This window comes from Python bivittatus, unplaced genomic scaffold (assembly GCF_059951505.1).
Source record: "Python bivittatus isolate LINGU-HERP-01145 unplaced genomic scaffold, Pbiv_v1 ctg000520_np1212, whole genome shotgun sequence".
Classification (NCBI taxonomy): Eukaryota; Metazoa; Chordata; class Lepidosauria; order Squamata; family Pythonidae; genus Python; species Python bivittatus.
In genome coordinates this window covers 970230-993376 of record NW_028277080.1, presented here as the reverse complement: position 1 = coordinate 993376, position 23147 = coordinate 970230, and the positions used below count along the sequence as shown (strand labels likewise).

At 40.7% G+C, this 23147-nt stretch overlaps 1 protein-coding gene across 3 annotated transcripts in view; it reads right to left on the bottom strand.

The window, feature by feature from the left end:
* PRAG1 (PEAK1 related, kinase-activating pseudokinase 1) overlaps positions 1–20616 on the bottom strand; it is a 41823-nt gene extending 21207 nt beyond the window's left edge. For all 3 annotated transcript variants that reach the window (XM_088147463.1, XM_088147464.1, XM_088147465.1), the window contains exons 1-2: positions 20441–20616; positions 7103–7515 (exon numbers count right to left, since the gene is read on the bottom strand). In XM_088147463.1, coding sequence (XP_088003589.1) covers positions 7103–7426 — 324 coding nt within the window. In that variant the 5' untranslated portion in view covers positions 7427–7515; positions 20441–20616. The remainder of the gene's footprint in view (positions 1–7102; positions 7516–20440) is intronic.
* Between the last annotated feature and the right edge of the window lie 2531 nt (positions 20617–23147).

The following is a 23147-nucleotide window of genomic DNA, read 5'->3' as shown; positions in this document are numbered from 1 at the left end:
GGGTCAGGCAAAGGAGAGATTTCAAGAGAGTACTGTAAGCTGTTTGCGTAGCATGCCCGCGGCTCCCAGCCCTGGGCTGCTGGCACAATCGCATTGTTTTTGATGTGTAGAAGAGCAAACAGCTTACTTTCTTGTAATCCCTTTCTCTCCAATCTCTCTGCTCTGCAAGGGAGGAAAAAAAGACAAAAACACAGGTCAGGCACAGGACAACATGTACTGACTATAATGGTGATCATGTGACTAAGGGATGCTGCAAAGGTATGAAATGGTCATAAATGGTCTATAAAGGTATTTTTTCAGCACTGTTGTAACTTCAAACGGTCGCTGAACGAATGGTCAGTAAGTGAGGGCTACCTGTAATTTCATATAGGTAATGTTGGTATTGTGAATATAAACTGCAGGCTCAAGGGCACAATGCATACCCTTATATGGGAGAAAAAATTCTTGGCCATTTACAGAGTCAGATCACCATAGCCCCTACCTCTTGCCCTAGACAGTAGAAGTCCATGGAGAGGAGATGGTAAAGAGAAGGATTTTCTATCTTCCCAGACTTTGATTAACATATTGGAATCTCCAAGAAGCTGGAAAAATCCAGATAACTGAAGAGAGGAGCATTTGCTTCAAATCAAATCAAATCTTTATTACAGCCATAGACCAGCATTAATAAGTTTCAATAAGTCTGCTTTTTCTGTGTAGTAAGAGATATCCTCCATTTGCTGGGATAACTAAGTTTCATGTACTTCATTACTTTCTACAAATTATGGCCCTGGGTGTTTAATTTCAGCCTTATTCATAAGTTCACCTTATTGATAAAAATATAATTTTCTTTTTAGAATTTCTTGTAATGCGTAAATCATTTGAAACCTCTTGGTTTTTTTTGGAGTTTCTGGCATGGAGTGCTTCATTTGTAACAGTACTGCATTTTCTTTTGGATTTGCCAGTATTATTGTCATCTGGATAGCTCTGTAATTATGTTTTTTCACACTGAAAGTCTATATTTTAATACTTATAATTATATATTTATAAGTTAATACTTAAGACTTTGAAACCCAACTGTCATCAGGAATTATGGTCGCATCAAGCATGGGGGTTAACTAAGATAATTATTTTGGGAAATTGGAAAAGTGATATTATTCCAGATGTTAAGGAATGGCTTTTGGAAATGTGTGGCTTATCCATCTTGGAAAAGGCAATATTTTCTACTAATCAAAGGATGAAGCAATATTACTTTGACATAGATTTTGTGGTATTTTATAATAATATTTTGTATTGAATACACCATAGTACTATATGGTATTTATTAGTAAATCAGTGACTATTGATAGGTTTAATATATAAAATAGATTTGTTTTGCTTTTCTTTATTTGGGTTTTTTACCCTTTTCTTATTTTGGTTTCCATTATTTATTTAAGTTTAAGGATTGTTTTGATTAATTGTGAGTTTTTCACTGCATTTTGGTGTTTTGTCAATATGTATTTTGAAAAATAAAAGAATTATATATTCTAAAAAAGGGGGGTGGCTTAATATTTTATCTTTTCTTTTTCTTAGTTAAGTTTGATTTTGTTTGGCTCCTGTGAGATTGGTTATCTCCCAAAGGGGAAGGGGAAGGGCTGACTCTCTAGTCAGCATGCCTCTGCATTAGTTGATCAGAAGTAGCACTATTGAAATTATTTCAATATTTGCATTTTGATCTTTCAATCACCAGGAGGTCAGCACAGGGTGTGAGGGTCCTATTTTCTCACAAACTGGTGTTTAGAGGGTAGATATTAGACGAGACACCCAGAAGTTACTGATGACAGCAGGAACTACCAAACAGCTGCTTCAAAGCAAGAGGCAGGTCCAGTGTGCAAAGTTCCAGAGGTGGTCTGGGAGAGGAAGTTTGGGACTTTCAATTTGCCACTTTGTAGGCCTTAGTTATTTGCTACAGTTGTCTTTACACAAATGGTATAAAATGTCATAAATACAATGGGGATTTTATCCATTGCATCTGAAATCCATTGCTTAATAGAGATTTCACTTTATGATACAGGTACTCCTCATTTAGCAACTGCCTCATTTGCAACTGTTCACAGTTACAACACGGTGATGAAAAAGCAACTTTGAGACCAATCCTCGCATTTACAACCTTCGCAAGTCTGTGTAGCAAAGGAAAGCTGAAGATTGTAAGCACAGTGGCAGTTTCACTTAGCGACTGCTTCGCTTAACAATGAGTTGCAGGTCCTAATTGTGATAGCTAAACAAGGACTACCTATATAAGCCAGCCATTTCCCATGTTAAAGTGCCAACAATCAGCTATTCTAAAAAGATATTATAAGGATGTATAATAATTGTAGACTACTTGCTGGCTCAGATCTGAAATCTCATGTTCTGCACTGGTGAGAAAAAGGCATAACAACAGACTGATGGGTGGCAGGGTAAAATGGAGTGTAGGTTCACCCATCACTCTTGGACATAATATGGTTTGCTTCTTTTTAGATTAATATGCTATATAAACCTATCCACTATAATTGATAAACTGTAGCTTAGAGCTTCATACGCCATATGGACCAACCACTGCGATTTATTCAGTAAATTGTGATTAAGTAAACCATAATATAGCAGGGTATAAACAGGATCCAATGCTGGGAATAGCACAGATAAGAGTGGATTCAGACTGGAAGATCATATGACTTTGACCAAAGATCAGCAGACTGACTACGGTGCTTTCTAAAAAAGCAAGTTACAAATTTCAGAAAAATGCTGGGATAATCTTTTATTTTTTTATGATTGAACCAAGCCATTCTCAAAGCATCCTCCCCCCACCCCACCCCCAAAAATCACACCGACTGAACTTGTTTAAAGCGCACATTCCTTTTTCTCTAAATATACTTTGCCACCACACTCATTTCTACCAACTGTCTTTTTCCCATTTCCAAATGCTCTTGGCTCTTATAGGACAGAAGAATCTTGGTTTCAACATTCCAGGTCAGTTCAGTATATATTCTCTCTGCTTATTGGCTAGTGGAAGGGACAAGCCCTCCTCCCAAAAATTTACATCAGTTGGCACATCCCTCCCGTATACTCCTTGGCAGTTTGGAAGAAAACAGAGACGTTGGATGGAATAAGTAAAATTAGAGGCTTCCCGTGTGGTTCCCCTGAACAATATCTGCCCACAGGCACCCCTCTTGGTCTCACCAGCCTTCTTGCCCTAATTGACTTCTTAACATTAAAGAAGTATTTTCATCCAGCATCACCTTTATTTCCGAGAATGTTTTTGGAACAAAAATTGAGACTGCAAATTTGATGAATGGCTGCAGGATGTTCAATTATAGGATACAGTATAGGAAGGAAAACCTGTTCTAAAGCTAAGAGATCATGTCTGGGTTTGTATATTGTGCTATGCCATCAAGTTGTTTATTTGATCATGGTTTATAATGTGTATATCCACAACTGCGGTTTGGAATGCATGGTTTATAACTTAGCATTACATGTAAATCAGCTCACAATGGTTCTGTTGTCCCTCAACTTCTGTTTTAGTGCAATGTGTAAATCCAGCCCAAATCTGAAATGTTGATCAGTAAATAAAGGAAAAGTGGATTCCCCAGGAAAGACGGCAGAATCTGGGTGTCCTGTATTCCCATCAGAACTGTGATGGTTGAAGGTCAGTAAGGTGTCTGCCATGTGGAAGAGCAATTCCCCCCCCAAGATTGTATTAAAGTTTGGATTTATTAGGTAATAGTAAAATATTACATTAAACTCATTATTAGTTATAGAAGTATTTTTTCAAAAATATAAGATCTTGTGTATTAAATTAGATCATTCTGTTTTTATCACGGAAAGAGGATGATACTGATGGTTTTACTGCTAGGTTTGTCTTATTATATTCTTTTAACATACTTGACATTTTTATCTACTGCTATTCTTCTAAGGAGTTGAATGTGACATACATGATTGATTGATTGATTGATTGATTTACTAATTAATTAAGCCAATTTATATAGCCGCCCATCTCACCACAGGCGACTCTGGGCGGTGTACAACAAAGCCAAAAACAGTCAATAAATACATTAAAAATATAAAAAGCAAAATAAAAGAGAATAAAAGGAAGTTAAAAATAAGGGAGCTGCCTCATTAATTCCCCCATCCCCTGGGGTCCCCAGGTCCACTGGCATAACCAAGTCTTAAGGGACCTCCGGAAACTCAACAATGACGAGGCCAACCTTACCTCAGGGGGGAGAAGACGCCACAGCAGAAAAGGCCCACCACCTGGGGCCCATCAAATGTAGCTCCCTAGGGGAAGGAACCCGTAACATACCCTCTCTGCTAGATCTGGTAGGATGGGCAGATGAAATCAGGGAGAGGCGGCCCCTTAGATAGCCCGGCCCCATGCCATGAAGGGTTTGAAAGGTCAACACCAGCACCTTGAATTGGACCTGGAAACAAACTGGTAACCAATGCAGCTCACGAAGTAGAGGTGTAATGTGTGTTCTACTAGAAACACACATAACTGCTCATGCTGCTGCATTTTGCACCAGCTGAAGTTTCCGGATACTCTTCAAGGGCAGCCCCATGTAGAGTGCATTGTAGTAGTCTAACCAGGAGGTGACCAGGGCATGAGTGACTGTGAGTAGTTCCCTCTGATCTAGGAATGGGTGCAACTGGCAATATGGGTGCAATATGAAGCTGTGCAAAGGCCCTCCTAGCCACGACTGCCACCTGCTCATGGAGCAGGAGTCATGAGTCCAGGAGGACCCCCAGATTGAGCACAGGGTCTGTTTGGGGCAGTGATTCCTTCTTCATCATTTCCTCCATCTACAGCATTTATTACAGGGGCTAGGCTGAAAGATACACTGGCAGAGTTTTCCAGAGAGGTTTTGCTGTTTAGCTGTGTTGGGTTTTGAACCTGGATCTTCCCAATCTGATTCCCACACTTTAATAACATAAGAAGCGCTTTCATGGCAGCCTCCTAGTCAGTGTTTAAAACTGACTGTTTTAAAATATTTGCAGTTGGCCCCCTTGGAAGCCGTCTTTCTGAAAAGGTGAGATATAACCTTTTTTAAAGCTATATTGAGTATGAGATAATTTTATAGTATCGAACCTTCTTACCGATGCTTGAGCAAAATCATATGAGGTCAACTAGAATAAATGAGTAAAGTCTGGGATGCATGTGTATATACATGACAGACACTGACTGCATTTGGACATAATAGGAAACTTGTAGATGAGCATTTTATGAAGAAGCCTTGCAGTCATCATCGGTCTTTCATCTCCCATCCCCACGGCTGCAAGGAAATCAGAATGTAGTGACTAGGCTGCTGACTGGTGTAAGACACGGGGATCACACGATTTGCGTACCCAAAGATCAGCACTGATTGTTAATTGCCTACTGGGCACAATTCAAGGTGTTGGTATCATCCTATAAAGCCCTTAATGGTTTATGGTCTGTATCTGCATCACCCAGTATAAACTTGTCCAGCTATTCAGATCAATAGGAGAGGCCTTTTGAACGTACTTCTTCTGACTGTTCAATTATCTAGTATGTTGGAAAGGGCCTTCTGTATTGCTTCCAGCATTTGGCCCTCGCTGTCCCAGTATTTAGGAAGTTGAAGAAGCACATCTCTTCCATCAAGCTTTTAATTGTTAACTAATTAATTTTAATGTATGATTTTACCTGTATATTAATTATAATCATGTTGCTTTGTTTATATTTTGCATTTTCTTACTCTTGTAAGTTCTCCAGATTTTCAGAAAGATTGAATGGCAAGGCATACATCCAGTAATGAATAAATAAAATACTATCTTAACTCTGTTTTTTAAATCCACCTGAAAAATTACATTTAAATAAAAAAAAAAACTCTTAAAATATACATTTTCCAATGTGTTTTGTTACTTTTTGTTAACCTGAAAGCTATGTTGTAACATTTATCACGGTCAATAAAACAAAATTTCAACCTGCACATTAGTCTAGAATCTGGTTGGTTCATACTGAAGCTCAGAGAGATCTGATTTCTCAAGCTTCTCTGTCTGGGAGGCTCCCAATAGTACAGCCATTCATCCCAAAATACAGTTGCCAAGAAGAGGAAGCCCTGTTGAAATCTAGACTCGTAGGTGACATGACAGCTAGGGGTTCCAGGCTCAATGCCCACCACATAGGATACATTTCACCACAAATTCTTATTTTTTTTAATTAAATGCCCCAAATCTTGCAAGTTCACCAAATCCCCACAAGTTGGGAGATCTCATTAGAGACCTGCGAATGCTAAAATGTTATACAAGATTTTGCTTTTTTCATACAGATCCTGAGATGAGATTGCCAACAATCTTAGAAGATTTAGCTATTTTGCAAGGGATCAGGTGTGAGAGAGTGCCTAAGTCTCAAAAATTGTGCATCTCTGTCCTTTTGCAGGAAATCTCTCTATTTCTAGTAGTAATGCGGGGTGTGTGTGTGTGTGTTTTTTTTAAAAAAGTTGTTTCATGTTATTTTGCTTGCCCTTCTCAAATTTCAATCTGAGGAAATTTAGAATTAAATCATTAGCCAGCAAAGGGGTGGAGAACTGAGATGAGCTGATTGTGTCAATCAACACTTCTCTCTATGGAGGTTATTTTTCCAAACTGAATTCTGCTCATGTATTCCAAAGAATGTTGGGAACAGGGCAGGTGGCAATGTGATTCCCCAAGGAATCTGGGCTCAGCTGAAAGATATGTGAATCCCAGAGAACTGAGCTCAGAAGGTTCTGAAGTCAAGCCTGGGCAACTGGAAGGTGCTTTGGATCGGTCAGAGGAGTGGTAGGACTCAACTGGACTACAGAGTCAAAGGATCAGGGAGGAATTGGTAAAGTCTTTTCACAACAGGAAGTATCTGAGAGTTTCTGTTTGCTTTTAAACCAAAAAGATTTTGCTCACTAGTATCATATCTTGAAGATGTCTGAATCTCCCATTTTACTAGGAAACAGATTTTTGGGCCCACTGACTGCCGAATTTCTCACTGCTTGCTCAAGAAATTGAAAGAAGCCAATTTCTAGAAGTCCTGCCATAACAAATACTAAGACTGCTTCGAGGCAATTGCAAATTTTACAACAGGAGCAACCTTGTAAAATACACCACACCCCTTATTAATCATTACCTGTGAGACATCTGTATTCAGGTTTCCATCCGCCCACACACCAGCAACCTCCGAGGTTATCATAGTTGGTTTAACGGCAATAGTTGGCTTTGAGTAAGACAAGGAAATTAGACTGTCATCCTCCAAAGGCGTATTCTCAGCTTTGGCTCCAGTTCCATTCAAATCCCGTAAGATATCACTATAGCCCTGCTGGTCCAGGGGCGGTGTCTGCAGTTGGTGGAAACTTCTGGGGCAGAAACAGTTTTTGCAGGAGCCAGGCTTCCAGATGTGCTCCACAAAATCACTACACACAGACATTTTCAAGCCCTCTTGCTTCATTTCCATTGCCCTCTGCACCTTCTGTATTGGGCTCTGTGGTTCATTTTGTTCTACTCTCTATGGCTGGATTGAACAATCCTGGTCTTGTAACCAAACTAGAAAGAAAGAGCACAGCATTAACGTTAGTTATGCCATTTTTTTCAAACTTCTCTCCCAAGTTCCAATATCCCCCATTACTGGCCAATCTAACATATACCAGTTGTCCGTTAGTCACAAGATGACGTCAGCTTTGCCTGCTGCCAGTACCTCAGAGTTATGTGCTTTTCCCCACAGCAGGCATATCCTAAGTAAAAAACAGAGAAAAGTTTGCTGGAACCCATCCCCACCCCATTCTAGGCGCCAAACATGTCATATATGCAGAAATTCTACAGTTGTGTGTCTATAAAAGACTTTATAAAGAATTGTTGCTGTTCTGCAGGAAATAGCAATGTGCACATTTATTGCACAAAGTGTGGAGCTATGCTGACAGGAGATTTTCCATACATTTTACTTTTATATACAAATCTATACAATTAGGATAAACAGATTATTGTATTATTGTATACAATTAGGATAAAAGATTATTGTATCATGAATGTTTCCATCACACGTGTCATAACGTTATCACCCAAATGGTGCCAATTCTGCGATTTGGGTCGGTTATGTAATGATGCAAATTACACAGTTGATGTAATGATGTCTGTGATGTCACTTGCCCTCTTAGCCTCTGGCACTTTTTATTAGCAACAGAGCTCATGCTTGTTCTATGTATTGATTCATAAAATGCAAATAGCAATTTTTTAAAAGCTGCTGCTTCCAGTATAGGTAGTCCTCATTCAGTGACTGCTTTATTTAGTGACCATTCACAGTCACGATGATGATGAAACAGTAACTTTGTGACCAATCCTCACATTTACAACCTTGGCAGGTCTGTAAAGCAAAGGAAAGCTGAAGCAAGGTCATAAGCACAACTTTCGTTTCACTTAGCAACCACTTCACTTAACGACCGAGTTGCAGGTCCCAATTGTGGTTGCTAAATGAGGACTCCCTGTACTCCCATGCCAATGCAAAAGACTTTCTTATACTACAAATATAGTCTTCCACAGTTCTCACAATTCCCAGCCAGCTTGCATTTTGGCTGGGGATTATGGGAGTTATAGTCTAACAGATCAGGAGGATCTTAAAGTAGGACACCATTATAAGATGACTGAGGGCTGGTGCTCCAAATGGCAGCTCTTTGTTGAGCACACAAACATACATCCATATCACTGATTATAGTTACACTGACCGTAATTCAGCATAAAGAAAGCAGTTTGCACAGTAAATCATGATAGCTATTATAAAGCCAGAGCATATAACACAGAGCTCTTCTTTTTCCTAACATGGAATTCTCTACTTTTCCAAAAATAAAAATAAATCCTAAATACAGCTAACCAGATTGTAACCAGATTGTCCTCCACATGTCACTTCTACCTCTCCCATTTCTCCTTTTCATCCTCTCCCTCACCTCACCCAGTGCATTTCTACCTGGGAGTCTTTCCAGTGCCCAGAGGGAGCTCTGCACTTGTGTGAGCTTGGCAACTGAGCCGATTTATATGAGGATATCCAAAACTCGTATCTATTGAATGGTTTTAATTAGGCACCCCTATAAACTGAATGAAACACACACACATATCTTTCATTATGCAACACTGATGCTTTGGAAAGCTTCTCAAGCGAGCCATTTCTGCAGTGGTCCGGCTTGCTTCAACCTGCCTCCCCATTTCTAGGCCCAAACCTGCCTTTCCCCACTCACCTTGCAGATTCAGCCAATAACACTGAAATGGTATCGCTTCCAGAGATGCCTTTAATGCTATAGAAAAAACAGTTTGCGTCTCTCTTTTATTTTTCTTTCCCAAGGCCACAGGACAAACGCACATAACGTGAACAAGAAACATTGATGGGGTAGATCACTGGCTGAGTGCTGTTCTCTGTATCCTATTGGATAGCTGCAAGAAAGTACTGAGCAGTTCACGTCTCAGTGCTTCAGGTGAAGAGGACCATGGACCGTTTTCCTGCCGCGTTCAAGGGTTTGGAAAATAGACATGGCAGTAGTGTTGAAATGCTTCTCTTCCCATTCAGACTGTAAGATTTTTGGGGCAAAAGATTTCCCCCGAAAAATGGAACAGTTCAGTTAAGCAGGTGCTGAATTATTCCCCTGAGACTACTGGGCCTTCAAAGTGCAGCATTCAAGTTATCTTTAAATAAATACCACAATCTTTTGACCTTAAGCAATAAGAAACTAGAACCTGCAAAACTAATTGCCAGTGTAAAGATAAATAGCATATCTATAGGAAGTGGGTATTCCCTCCCTTCATAATCTCTTAATCTGATAGCAGTGCCTTTGTTGGTACAGTGGAAAAATTAAAAAAAAACAAAACATACAGGAATGGGTTGGGTATCTGCAGAAATACTTTTTGCATGAATCAAACAAGCATTTAACAAACATATGCATCATTCCCAGAGCAGGAAGTCAATTTCGCTAGGCATTAAAACACCCAGAGCCGACAAATCATAACGGTTAAATAGGTATCTGCACACATATGGACCCAAGTTTATATAACTTGAGATGGATTAAAATCAATGGATTTAAAATGGGATTTTTAAATTTAAGTCTTTCAGTTTAAAAAGTTAAGAGATGTCTCTTTTTAAAAAGAACATGATTTACAAATATTAATGTAGAAAAATAAATCTGTCTATTAACTCTGAACACTGTGCGACCCTCTGTCAAAACAATTGCATGGAGCACACATTTCTGCAGAAAAAAAAAAAACACTGGGGTAAATATCCAGTTTCTGAAGTTACTATATGTATTTTTGGTCCTAATATTTGTTTTATTTTTTCATACTATTATATCCTTTTTCAAACCTGAGATCTATTGATTATGAGACTCCTCTAAGGCCTTTTTAAAATTTCAGTCTAATTTTTCTTTCAAGAAGTTCAGGTGAGTATTCAGAGTACAGTAGCATTCACACACCCCTTTGGAGTCCCTGGTGTTCTCTGAGCTTGGTTCTTTTCTGGCAAACGTTTCGTTACCCAGCTAGGTAACATCTTCAGTGCTAAAATGGGATGGGGTTTGCTCTCTGTTTATGTGCTGTGGCCTGCCTTGCCAGTGCTGGTGGGGGTGCTGGTGGGGGCAAGGCAGGCCACAGCATATAATCAGAGAGCAAACCCCAGCCCATTTTAGCACTGAAGATGTTACCTAGCCGGGTAACGAAACGTTTGCAGGAAAAGAACCAAGCTCAGAGAACCCCAAGGACTCCACAGTTCAACCCTGAGCTACATATTTTCGCCTCCATTGGTACACACCCCTTTATTCTCCCAGCCATGGCATGGCTGGGGTTGTGGCTGATCAGTCTAAAGATTTTGCATTTGAAGCCTGATCTGCCTACTTTGCTGGATTGGTGTCTGTGCAACCAAGAGAGTAATGGCAACTCTCAGAGCATAAAGCTGGAAGAGGAATGAGTTGGGATATATATATATATATATATATATATATATATATATATATATATATATATATCCACCATTTATCAGAGATGCCCTTTAGCCAAGGTTTAAGCTGCCCTGGTGCCACAATTCTGCTTATTCCCTGGTGATGGTTTCACTGCAAAAGCTCTGAAAATGAGAACTTCTATGGATAAACCAGCTTTGAACCTGGAGAATCAAGGATGCTTCATCTCCCCTAAAGGCAGCTGGGTTAGATTCCACAGTTATGCCAATTTACAGCTGGCAGAGTTCAATTCCCCCCACTACTGTTGTTCCTGATGGAATGTAGAGTAAAATAAAAATATAAAATTAAAAGATGTAATAATGCCCGGGATAGAATGAGCCAACAGGGTTTGCTACTGACTGGCAGTTCTACCCCATTTAAGGTGTACTGACCAGCCTTAATCTCTCATTACTCTCATTATGAGTGAAATCCACTAATTTCACAGCTGCTCCCACTGGGCCTAAAAGCATAATTTTAGATTATTTGATATTCTAAAAGTATTATATACTTTTAAAGTGGTGATACACCGTATGACCTGCATGACTAAAGGTTTTACACAATTCCCTTAAAGCCGTTTTCCCAACTTAGACGAACACTATGATGGCTGTGAACTCTTAAGAAAGTTTGGAAGTTACTAGATGCTACCGTAAAAGCCTTCTTATTTTAGTCTATCCGCCTGAACTGTTATAGCAATCAATCATATGCACGTTTATTCAATAAGTATTACAAAATCTGAATTGATTCTAATTTTGACCTCCCCAAAAAAGGGTCATTTGGATACCATATGTTGTAGTAACTGTAAATACTACATAAAGAAACTACTGCTTAACATTCAACTCAGTCATATACACCCTAAACTAAATAGTAGCTAGGGCAAGCCAGAATATTTTTTTCCTTCCCTTCACTTTCATCATTCTAAATTCAAGTAAATTACTGCTTAGCCTACTATACACTCTGTGGGAAATGTCTCCTTTTATTTAAGATGATTTTTCCATTGAGGAGATGTTCTTTAGACACAATAAAGGAAATTCTACAGGTATAATTAAGAACGTTGTACAGTACAACATTATTTAATTAAGGTATTTTATAAAACTCTTTTAAAATATTCTTGTTTACTTTTGCCCACTCCAAATCCCCTTACTCTTCAATTAGGCTGTAGCTGTTGGTTTTAGATTCCTGAATGATGGAGGCCCACCAGGATAAAAATGCTCTTTTCATTCGCATAAATGTGTTAGAAAGAAGAAAACATGCATATGAATATGTTTATGCATGTCTGTCTAATTAGCTACAATGTAAATTTAAATAGCCCTCATTCTGAAGGCTATCCATACTTCTGATAATAAATCCATATGCTGATTAAGCAAAAATGCCTTTTCTCTACTATACAAAGAAAGAAAAGGGCAAAAGATGGTAATCAACATCTGAAATTGTCAGTTGAGCTATCAAAATACTGTGACAACTGTGAGACAGAAAAATAGCCAGACAGATATATTTCAAATTAATTCCACTCATTGGTAAAGTTATTCTTGATAAAATGGCTTGAAATTGAGATCTCTAATTTCTTTTGTAAATGGCTCAAAAATATGAAGCCATTTTCCATGGTATAGGAAACAACAGACCAATTCTGTTCACATTTCCACTTTACAAGATATACAATTTTTACATCTATAGGGTACAAAAGGGTACAAAAATGGAGTATCTGAACAGCATGGAACATCTGCCACAATCTGTTCATCAGAAAAATCTCTACAAAAAATTGAAATAGTTCCATATATCTGCTGCAGAAGTTGACTGCGCAAAGCATTTATTGTACTTCTTAACTGAAATATGAGTTGCCATGAATGCATTCTCCGTTTGCATTTTCCAGTTCTGCCCACATCTCTCTGTGTTTTAAATGCAGCAATTAATGAACTTTAAGTTGCAGAAACATAGGAGATGAAGTGTGAGGGAAGCAAAACAATTCTAAGAATTACTCACCAATACACATACCATTTGCACTGAAAAAACAGAGGGAAGTTGAGCTCACCCTGTGAAGTACAGCAGTTCCTGTTTTAGGTAACTATATATGGCAACAATGCTAAAATGATGTGAATTTAGCACATACAGAAGGCTAACATCTGGAAGTTCAAGAAAGCACCTAAATAAATAACAGGTAGTAATCTACCAGATTTTGAACATCAGCTATTTTCTGAAGATGTTCTACAAAGGTGAAAAGATAAGACTTTGCTGAAAGCCCACTAAAATAGTTCCATTTAAAAGGGGAAAAAATCTCCCTGTAATTGCATTTTTTCTAACTTTATTATGTTAGAGAGCTTGATTTTTAAAATTAATATTTGCAGCAATTTTGGAAAAAATCTACAGAACTTATTGGCTAATCGAGGTTTTTTGCCAGACTGCTTGCCCATATATCATATATTGCTGAAACAGAAAAATAAGGGAATCAACATTTTAAGGGTCTCTGTCTAGTCGCCTGAGAGCAATTGTTATCCACCACAGGCGATCAGCAGTTGCTGCTTCTATTGCCAGTGCATGCACGCATGCTGCGTGTTAAACGAAAAGTCTTTCAAACAAAGATCTCGAACGTTTGCACCTATTCTGTGATCACTGTTGTGTTATTGCAACGCTGACACAATATAGAATGGTACCCGCCCTTTAGAACCTCATTTCCCCCAAGGTGAGATTGGCCCTTCTCCTATTAACCTTCTGGAAGGCCCTTAAAACCTGGTTTTGTCATTGGGCCCAGGGATCCCACGGAAGTATGGAGCCCGCTAAACGGTTACACTGTTTGTAAGTTTGGAATTCACTCACCTGTGTTTTTTGTTTTATTACAGTTTTAGCTGTTTAATTGTATTTAATGGTTGTTTTCAATTGTTTTGATTATTTGGTTTTTTAAAATTTTAATTGGGTGTGCCACCCAGAGTCACAAGTGTGAGATGGGAGGTTCTACAAATTTAACAAACAAACAAATAATAGAATACTGTGTAATAGTGCACTAGCAAAACTGGTATTTTCCATGATGTTTTTATACATCCAAAATATTCAAAGCACCGCACAGTGAACTGGTATAATTTATCAAATCTTAAGGGTTTAAGTACTGGCACAGGAATCACATTGTCAGACTTATCCTTAAGTACCAAAGCACTTCATCTCCATTACTTTAATATTTGTAATAAGCACCTTGTGAGGTTATGATGTTCTGCATGACAGATGTGGGGTTATGGTTCAGAAGTATAGCAATTTCCTTAATGAAATACAGTGATATGAGATTTTACTGGAAAATGTCAGCTTGCCCATGAACAAATGGGGTAGCCTTAGCTCTTTCTTTCACTTGCAGTTCTTTTCCCAATCTTTAACAGTCTATTTATACAAGGTTTTTGCAAGAACTTCTGGTGGTATGTCAATGTCAAAAAGCCGTGGCTGGGGGGGCCTTTGCACAGATCCATTTTGTGCACCAATTGCGCCCTTTCCTGGACCAGGAGGCCTTGTTCACGGTCACTCACACCTTAATCACTTCCCAGTTGGATTATTGCAATGCTCTTTACGTGGGGCTGCCCTTGAAGACCACTTGGAAGTTACAACTGGTCCAGTATTGAGTGCTCAAAGGTTTGCCCATGTTACACCTTAATTGCACAAGATACATTGGCTCCCAGTTTCCTTCCGGGTGCAATTCAAGGTGCTGGTTATCACCTTTAAAGCCCTACATGGCACGGGAGCCGGTTTTTTGTGGGACTGCCTCTCCCTACGAACATCTGCCCGTCCCACTAGATCAGATAGGGTAGGCATGCTCCAGGGCCCTTCCCTGAAATCCTGCCACCTAATGGGATCTTGGAAGCATGCCTTTCCTTATGGAACACCCTCCCCCCAGTGATTTGGTAGGCCCCCGCTCTCTTAGCCTTTCGGAAGGCCATCAAGACCTGGCTTTTTACCAAGGCGCTGAGATAGGATTGAATAGATAGAAAGTATGGAATGAGAGCAACTGGAGCTTGCTGCGGGGCATCCCAAGGGGACGACTAAGGCACAGGGTTTTTGTTTTATTGTTTTACTGCTTTATGATTGTTTTATAGTTATTGGTTTTATAGTTGTTGTGAGCCGCCCAGAGTTGCTTAAGATAGGCAGCCATATAAATCTTTTACATACATACATACATACATACATACATTGCTCCAAGCATTAGGAAGAGTATATAAATAGTGATAATTGTTATATTAACTATTAGTTAGTCCTGCACAAAATTGCAAAGTGAAATATTCCAGTTTAGAGTTTCCACTGCTTAGCCATGCCTTTTTCCAGGACTTTCCATTCCATTCCTCCCAACACTCTGTCTTCACTTTGTGGCTGCTAAGCATGATAAGGGGGTTTTTTTTGGCCTGTTTTGGGGATGGGGATGATCTGTCTAAGTAGATCTACAGTACCTTCTGCAAACACTGATATTCCTTCAAGGCTATACTATTTTTCACTCCTGTGCAAGGGTGGTACCATTCTGGCTACAGAAGGATCCAAACTCACAATTATCTCTGATGATGAATGAGGCCAGGTTGGTCTTCATTACCATGATGTTATTTCTAAACAAACAGTACAGCCTCTAAGTGTTTCTAGGTTATCTGACTAAGAAGCCAGAGTGGTCCAACCCCAGGATAGCTGACATTTATACGCCTCTCTTTTTAAACTCCCAATGATTTAAATTTAAGTTACATTCCATTTCAGTTTTTTTTCCCATTAATACATTCAGAATTGAGGCAAGGCTACCTGATCTTTAATTACTAGGATCATCTTGTCATCCATTATTAAATTCCACACAACCTTTCAAGATTTGTTAAAATTAACACCAAAAAGTCAGAGATTATCTTAGCCTGTTTTCTCATAATTAATATGATGCTTTGAAGACATTTCTATTTAGTAGATGCAATGCAATATTTCTGGAATCTCCATTTACAATGTACACATCTCATCGTAGCCAATAGTCAAATTCTTAATTATTTTAACAGTTTCCAGGTGGTTGTCATATTATCCTACTGCAATAATACAAAGTATCTTATATCATCTTCAAGTCCAACAAATGCATTATGGCACAAACTTCCATGATACAGTTCTCTTCATATTTGGTCCAATGGACTATAACCTCCCAAAGCATACAGTAAAAACTATGTTAGGCTTTAAGAAGCCATTAGTCCTTTTAGTTTTTTAAATTATTTTAATTAATCTGTTTTTCCCCCCACTCTTAGGCCACATTGCCCTGTCCTGAGATATCCACATGTCCTGAAGAAAGAGAAATTCCCTCCTCCTTTACATAAAATGAATTGCGCGCACACACACACACCACATCCTTCCTTCCTATTGTGTGCATTTGGTCATATACAAAAAGCAACTAAATGGTTCCTGAGAAGGAGAACTGCAGAGCCAACAAACTTTCTTTCTCCTTGAAAGACCATCTGGGCAGCTAAAGGCAAGGAGCTAACAGGCAGTCTGACAAAAAAGTTCCTGCAAATGGGGAAACAGAGCTGCAGCATTTCAAAGAAAGTTCTAATTTTACGGTCATTTCAAATACCTTGTAGCTGATCCTGAAATAAATTGGCTCCACTTTCAAACATAGTCAATATGGATCACAAAGGATGGGGGCAAAATTCAAATTAGTATAGAGTTCTCTGGGGCAATATCCCTAGGAAGAAATATAACACACCTCATCTCTGTTTTCTTCTAAATATGGAACACCAATACTCAGTAAGCACAGGAATATAGGATTGGATCTATAAGAAGTTAAACATGATATATAAGATTATTTTAATTGTGGGCAATATGATGAAAACCCAGCTAGCCTGCTAAAGAACCAGTGCATCAGTTCAAATCAAGGCCCATCTAGTCCTACCTTCTATTTCCAGCTGTAACCAGCCAGGACATCTGTCCTTCTACTGTTTTCAGCACATACTTCTACAGTGTTGTTGAATTAGTTGTTTCCTTTGTATTTATAACTACTGTTCTGCATTCTATTCATCACTATTTCATGTCCTTTGTAGTGACACTTCTGCCCAAATTGACCTTTATATGCAATACAACTTTTTAATTAAATTCTTTCTTAAATGTATTAATTAAATTCTTTCTTAAATTTTCTTAAATTCCATCAGCTAAGAAGCAGGTTTGAATGTCTGTCAAAAATGCAAAAACTCCTGTATATAATAGTGTGTTTCTATCAGCTTTGTTATATGAAAATGAGATTTGGGTACTTGAGGAGAAAGATAAAAGTTAGTTGAATGAAGTAGGAACAGGTTACTGAAGAAGTGTGTCTGATAAAACAAGAATTCAGTTCAAGAATGAATGAGAGCTGAAGGAATGTGGATAAGAAACAGAACCGAGCGACCATGACAAAAGCAATAAGGTGAGATGATCTGGCCATACAGAGAGAATGAATGAGGAACGAACTGCAAGACAAATATATGAAGGAAGAGTGAATGGGTTGAGAGGAAAGGGAAAACCAAGGAAGTCATGGTTGGGTGGAGTTAATGCAATCCCCTCAAAGAGGGACATGACAAGTCAAAAGAACAAAAGGCAACATATGAAGCAGTGTATAGAAGTGGTGGAAACAAGGATGGTTTAGCAAACCTAAAAAGGCACGGAGAATGGGATATAGTGAATGGGACCGGTATTAACCAGATTTAGCTAGGTTTTATCTTCTGCCTTTAATTCATTTAGTTAACTCTTTTTCTGTGCTGTGCACAATCTTCTTACCCTAAAAGGGGACAGCCTGATAGGTAGGTATACACGTATCAGTCTTGGAGGCCTAGAGAAAATGCTAGTGTTTTGTACTAACAGCTCAGTCTCTGACTGTTTATTGCCTGGACCAATAATAATATTACCAGTTCTGGTCAGCTGGCCCTTTAACTAACATGGGAATGGCAATTCAACAGGATGTGCACAAATGCATTCAATTTTTTACAGAGCTCTTCCCATTTATTTTAAAGGAGACCCCCTCTCCCCCCCCCAAAATCCCAGGAGATTGCATTCAAGATCTATATAGCCTTGTGGTAAGAAAAGTCACATAACTATCACTACATGAAATATAAGACCTGTTACCAAGTGACAGACCATATGGCACTAAAATTCACTGTCATGGCAGATCACTAAATAAATTATGGTCTGGGTTTTTGTCATGGTAAATAAATTAGTGATCCCATGTATTAGGGACTAGCATACTTTCAATGCCACTTTATATTTTGGGGTGCCCAAGAGCCACAAAGGAAGTAGGGCAATTTCACGCACAAAGAGGTTAGTGGATTTTTGGAAGGAATGTGGGTGGGTTGTGATTTATTTATTGGTTTTGAACACTGCCACAATCAACAAAGGCTCCTGGCAGTTAGCATCATAAAAGCATAAAAACATGAAACACAGGCATAAAATTTATAAAAACATAATAAAATAATCAGCCAACAACCATAAACCACAGATGGCACCTTATATATGTTAGACCTATTTTGGTGTAATAATTAATCCCCAGAATTGGACTGCTAAATCCTAAACACAGAGGATGCAAACTAACAAACCAAATAAGTCCCATTTACTTCAATGGGGGAAATTTAAGCCCATGTTTAACTCTTTCCCAATAAATCAGTGAAATCAGAATGGGCTGAATTTTGGCTGGATCATCCTCATTGGTAAAAGATAAATCTGGGGGCAGGGATAAATGTGTCTCCTTCACTGTACTTAAAATGCACTGAGATAAAAGTAGCTTAGAATGTGATACAAATGAAATTGTAGCACATGACTGAACAAGGAGCCCACACCAGCCATGCTCTATGGCCTGCTAGGAGTTTGACACTTTGTGTCACTTTTAGCCCTCACAAGTAGACAGCAGAATTAGCTTAATCAAGCCTCTAGTGCAGTGCTTCTCAACCTCAGCAACTTTAAACTGGGTGGACTTCAACTCCCAGAATTCTCCAGCCAGCATGTGGCTGGGGAACTCTGGGAGTTGAATCCACACAACTTAAAAGTTACTGAGGTTGAGAAGCACTGCTGTAGTGGGCCACCAGACTTGAAATTCAAAAGAGCTTTGCTCAATTTTATAAGCCACAAATTGAAAAGGTCCAGTTTGGTAGAGAAAACACTGGTAATTCAAAGTTCTGGCAACTGGCCGGAAGAGGAGTTTCTTAATTAAGGCAAATTTAGGACAGATTTGCAAATCAGTCCACAAAAATTATTAGGTTTCAATATTTTTGTTAGCTTATTTGCTCACCTTGGTACATCTTTAAGCTTTATGGCCTAAAGTTAGGAAGGTATGTACTTTCCCTTTTATATCTGAAACATTTTATGATATCAGAGATGTCAAGAAAGGGAAAGAGATCACCCCAAAATTATATGGAGATGTGTCTGGGAAGAGGCCTATTAAAGAAATGCTCAGAGGATTCAGCTAAAATGAAAAGATATTTAAAAATATACTTTAAAAAATTTTAAAATATAAAGTACTGCAAGGTTTAAGGAAATTGGTAACTTTAAAATGATTAAGCAGAACAGAGGTAAGAAGCCAAACAAAGACTGTAAATACTGCATTCCAGAAACACTCAGGAAAAAAAAGGGTTTCAGGTTTTGCTGAGTTTAAAGAAGTAGAGGAAAAAAAGTTGTTTTACAGTGTCTGTTACCACCACAGTCTCTGGCTGCACAGCTTTTAGTAACATTTCCTCTCCATTGTTTAATTTGGGCATTTAGTGGAACCTGGATTTAAAAGCTCAGGATACCCTGGGAAGATCATCATTTTAGCCCCGCTCCGTTTCTTTGGCTTTCTAAGAAGCCTTGCGTTTTACCAGGAAAAGGGCTTATCTCTCGCTCATCCAAGGGATCGCAAGGATTCCTGCAGGGATTCGCAAGGGAACAGCTGACCCCTGTCACTTCCTTCAAGCGCGGCGGCGTCCTTTCATTCAGTGCAAAGCCTCGCTCTCCGTTCCGTGCAGGGCAACCCTCGGAGACGCAGCCACACCTTTTGCTCTTTTCAATCCTCGATTTCACCAACGCGGGGAAAGGCGTCCACAGACACGCCGCACGTGCGGGGCTCGGCGCAAGAGCCTGCCCCAAACAAAGCCAGACGGGTCAGCCTGCCGGCCCTCCAGGGAGCGTTGGAAAGTCGCCTTCTGCGCGCCCCAGCACACACTCAGCCAGCCCGGCTGCCCCTCCGCTCCCGCAGCCAAACGCCGCTCCTCGGCTGCTGCCACGAGGACGCCGAGCGGGCGCTCTCCCTCCCGGCCGCGCGGATCACCGAGGCGAAGTTTTGCCCGGTGCCTCCCTGCAGCTGCCTTCGGCCAGGTTTCGCCACGAAAGGAAGGCACCCGAGGCGGCTGCCTGGACCTGCCGAGAATGAATGAGCGCCTGTCTCTGCCTAGCAAACGTCATTTGGGGAAGCTGCCTCCTGCCAACCCAGGGAGGAGAAACTTCGCCGTCCGTTGCGCTGCCGGCGGCGGCGGCGGCGGCGGCGGATCCCGGTGGCTCACGCGGCCAGCTTTAGGAAGAAGCGAGCGCGGTGGGAAACTTACCGTCCCGGACATTCGGCTGCAGCGCCATAAGCCGAGCAGCCCGGCCAGGCAAGCGGGGCTTCCCTCCTGCTTCTCCACCGGCCAGCGCTCCCCAAGCGCCCTGCCGGGCAAGCGGCTAGAAGCGGGACAACCTGGGGCGCTGTGTACTCGTGTGCGCCTCAGCCACGGAAGATTGGCCGGCGGCTCCTCCTCCTCCTGCAGCAGCAGCCACAGGAATCCTCCGCCGCCTCCTCCCACCGCCCGCCCCGCCCCGCCCCGCCCCGCCCTCTCCAGCCCCCTTTCGCCACCGGAGGAAGCACAACTGGGATCTCCCTGTGAAGCACCTGGCTAGCTGAGAATCCGACAGTGGCACCATCGTGGCACGCGTAGCCGCCGCCGCCGCCGCCAGGTTTCTCCGTGGTCATTTTAAGGAAGTGTTTGCATTGTAGCCGGTTCTGTCCTTCATCTAAAGCAGTGTTTCTCAAACTCGGCAACTTTCAGAGGTGTGGACTTTAACTCCCAGAATTCCCCAGCCAGCCATGGGAATTCATGGGAATCCCAGGAATTCTGGGAGTTAAAGTCCACACCTCTGAAAGTTGCCGAGTTTGAGAAACACTGATCTAAAGTATAATCTTGTTTTGATCTTGTCACCCCTTCTGATGCTTGCCCTTGTCCCAATCACAGGAGAGCACTCCCTCCACCATTTCTCTTTGGTGTAACTTTCTAGTGCCACCTTCTTCCTTGCCTATGATTCATAGCGTACCATTTTTCCTCTGCACCACAAATTTTTTCTTTCTCCTCCCCCCCCCCTTTTTTTGTGCTTCAGTGACTTCCTTTTCCCCTCTCCTTTGTAGGCTTTTATCTGTAGCCTCTTTTTTCCTCTCTTTTCCCCTTTAGACTCTGTTTTTGCTCAGGTTCCTCCTTGTCCTGTTTTGATGCAGGCCTACGGCCATGTTCAAGGACAATCCGCCAATCTTGAAGCCAGAAGAGAATGCCATGAGCTTAAATTGTGCTGCCCTGATGTGTCTTATTCTGCCTCAGAACCAAGGCTGGTGTGTGGTGCTGTCTTTACAGTTTCCAATAAGGACAAGTTAAGGAAACTGCTGGATTTTCCTGGCTTTGCTTCCCCCTTCAGCTGCTGGTGGGATCATCACCAATCACTCTCCTTAGTATGTGGTGGGCTGGGAATAGATGAGTTTAAGCAGATGCTTTGAAAGACAGGTTTGGCTACCTGTCAAATTGTTCAACTAACTTTGCAGCCACAGAACAGCACTGTGCTCGGGACCTGCTTAGCTGGGGTCACAAGTGCAGAGTAGGGGTTGTAAGAAGCACTGGGGCCTTTTTCATCCTGTAGTCCTTTTTGACCACTCAATCATGCTATTTCTGGATACTAGAGTCATATTTGGAAACAGCCTGACTGAGATGTCATTGGCATCAGGGTGGGGTTCTGAGGGAAACAGGAGGGAGCAATTGATAATGACTGAGCTCCATTTCCAATTAATGCTGCAAGGTACTGGCAGTGAGGGGCCATTGCTGGCAACATCCAGGTGTAGCCCATTGAGTTTACCAAGGAGCTCCAGGAAATAAAACAACAGTAGAGCATTGGTGGAGAAAGACTGAGAGTGAACATGACCAAGCATAGGTACAAACTCACTTCAAAGCCATATTATATTCAGTTATATACATATAGGCAATTAGGATGGCGAGACATGCTTACTTTGGCACCCAATGCCTAGCAGCCTACTTTTGGGTGACTCTAGTATATGGGAATTGGCAAGATCTGCCCACAGGCTGCTGTGAGAATTCGGGGTGACATTTCACTGATATAATTGTTCACATTTGCTCAGATCTTGACATGAGCAGAATCTTTTGATTCTGGAGAAGTAGAGACTTACAAGTCTAGCTGGGGGTGGAGTTATTAGCTAGATCATGGAGATGGTTAATGCTTTGTTAGAGGAGTGGGTAATCCCACCTGCCTTCAATGAGTCATGTCAGACAATTTGCATTTGTCGCCTTGAGTTATATATTAAAAAGGTGGGATAAAAATATAATAATAATAATAATTGTCTAGTTGTCCAACTCCCTCTTTCTAGTGAAGGTGTAGAAAAAAGTGTGGAAAGAGTGACAGCTGCTCTTCATCTGCAAAGCATTCTAGAGGAAGTGGGTTATCTGGAACCTTTTCAGTCAGGGTTCAGGTCTGGGCATGGGATGGAAACATCACTGGTTGTCCTGGTGGATGACCTGAGATGGTACCTGAATGGAAGGATTGCACTCCTTCTGGTCCTCTTAGATCTTTCAGGAGCATTCGATACTATCAACCATGGTATCTTTCTGGGGTGCTTGCAAGGGTTGGGGTCACTATTTTACAGTGGCTCTGCCCGTCCTGAACAGAATGTTTCAGGCAGTATAGTTGTGGGAGAAGAGAGGTCTACCCATTGGCCATTCCAGTCTGGAGTATCACAGGATTCTTCTGTTCCTTTGAGGTTTAACATTTATATGAAGCCATGGGGAGAAGTCATCAGTCAGTTTAGATTGAGGCCTTATTAATACACTGATAATACCTGGATATGGATGGGGGGCGGGGATGAATCTTAGCAAAACTGAATTACTATTTGTTGAAGAAATGATCTGGCTCTGTGTTCCAGTGGTAACTCTAGAAGAGTTAGGAGCATCTCTATGACGTGGGTGTCTCCCCAAACTCATGGTTATTACTGGATAGACAGGTGGA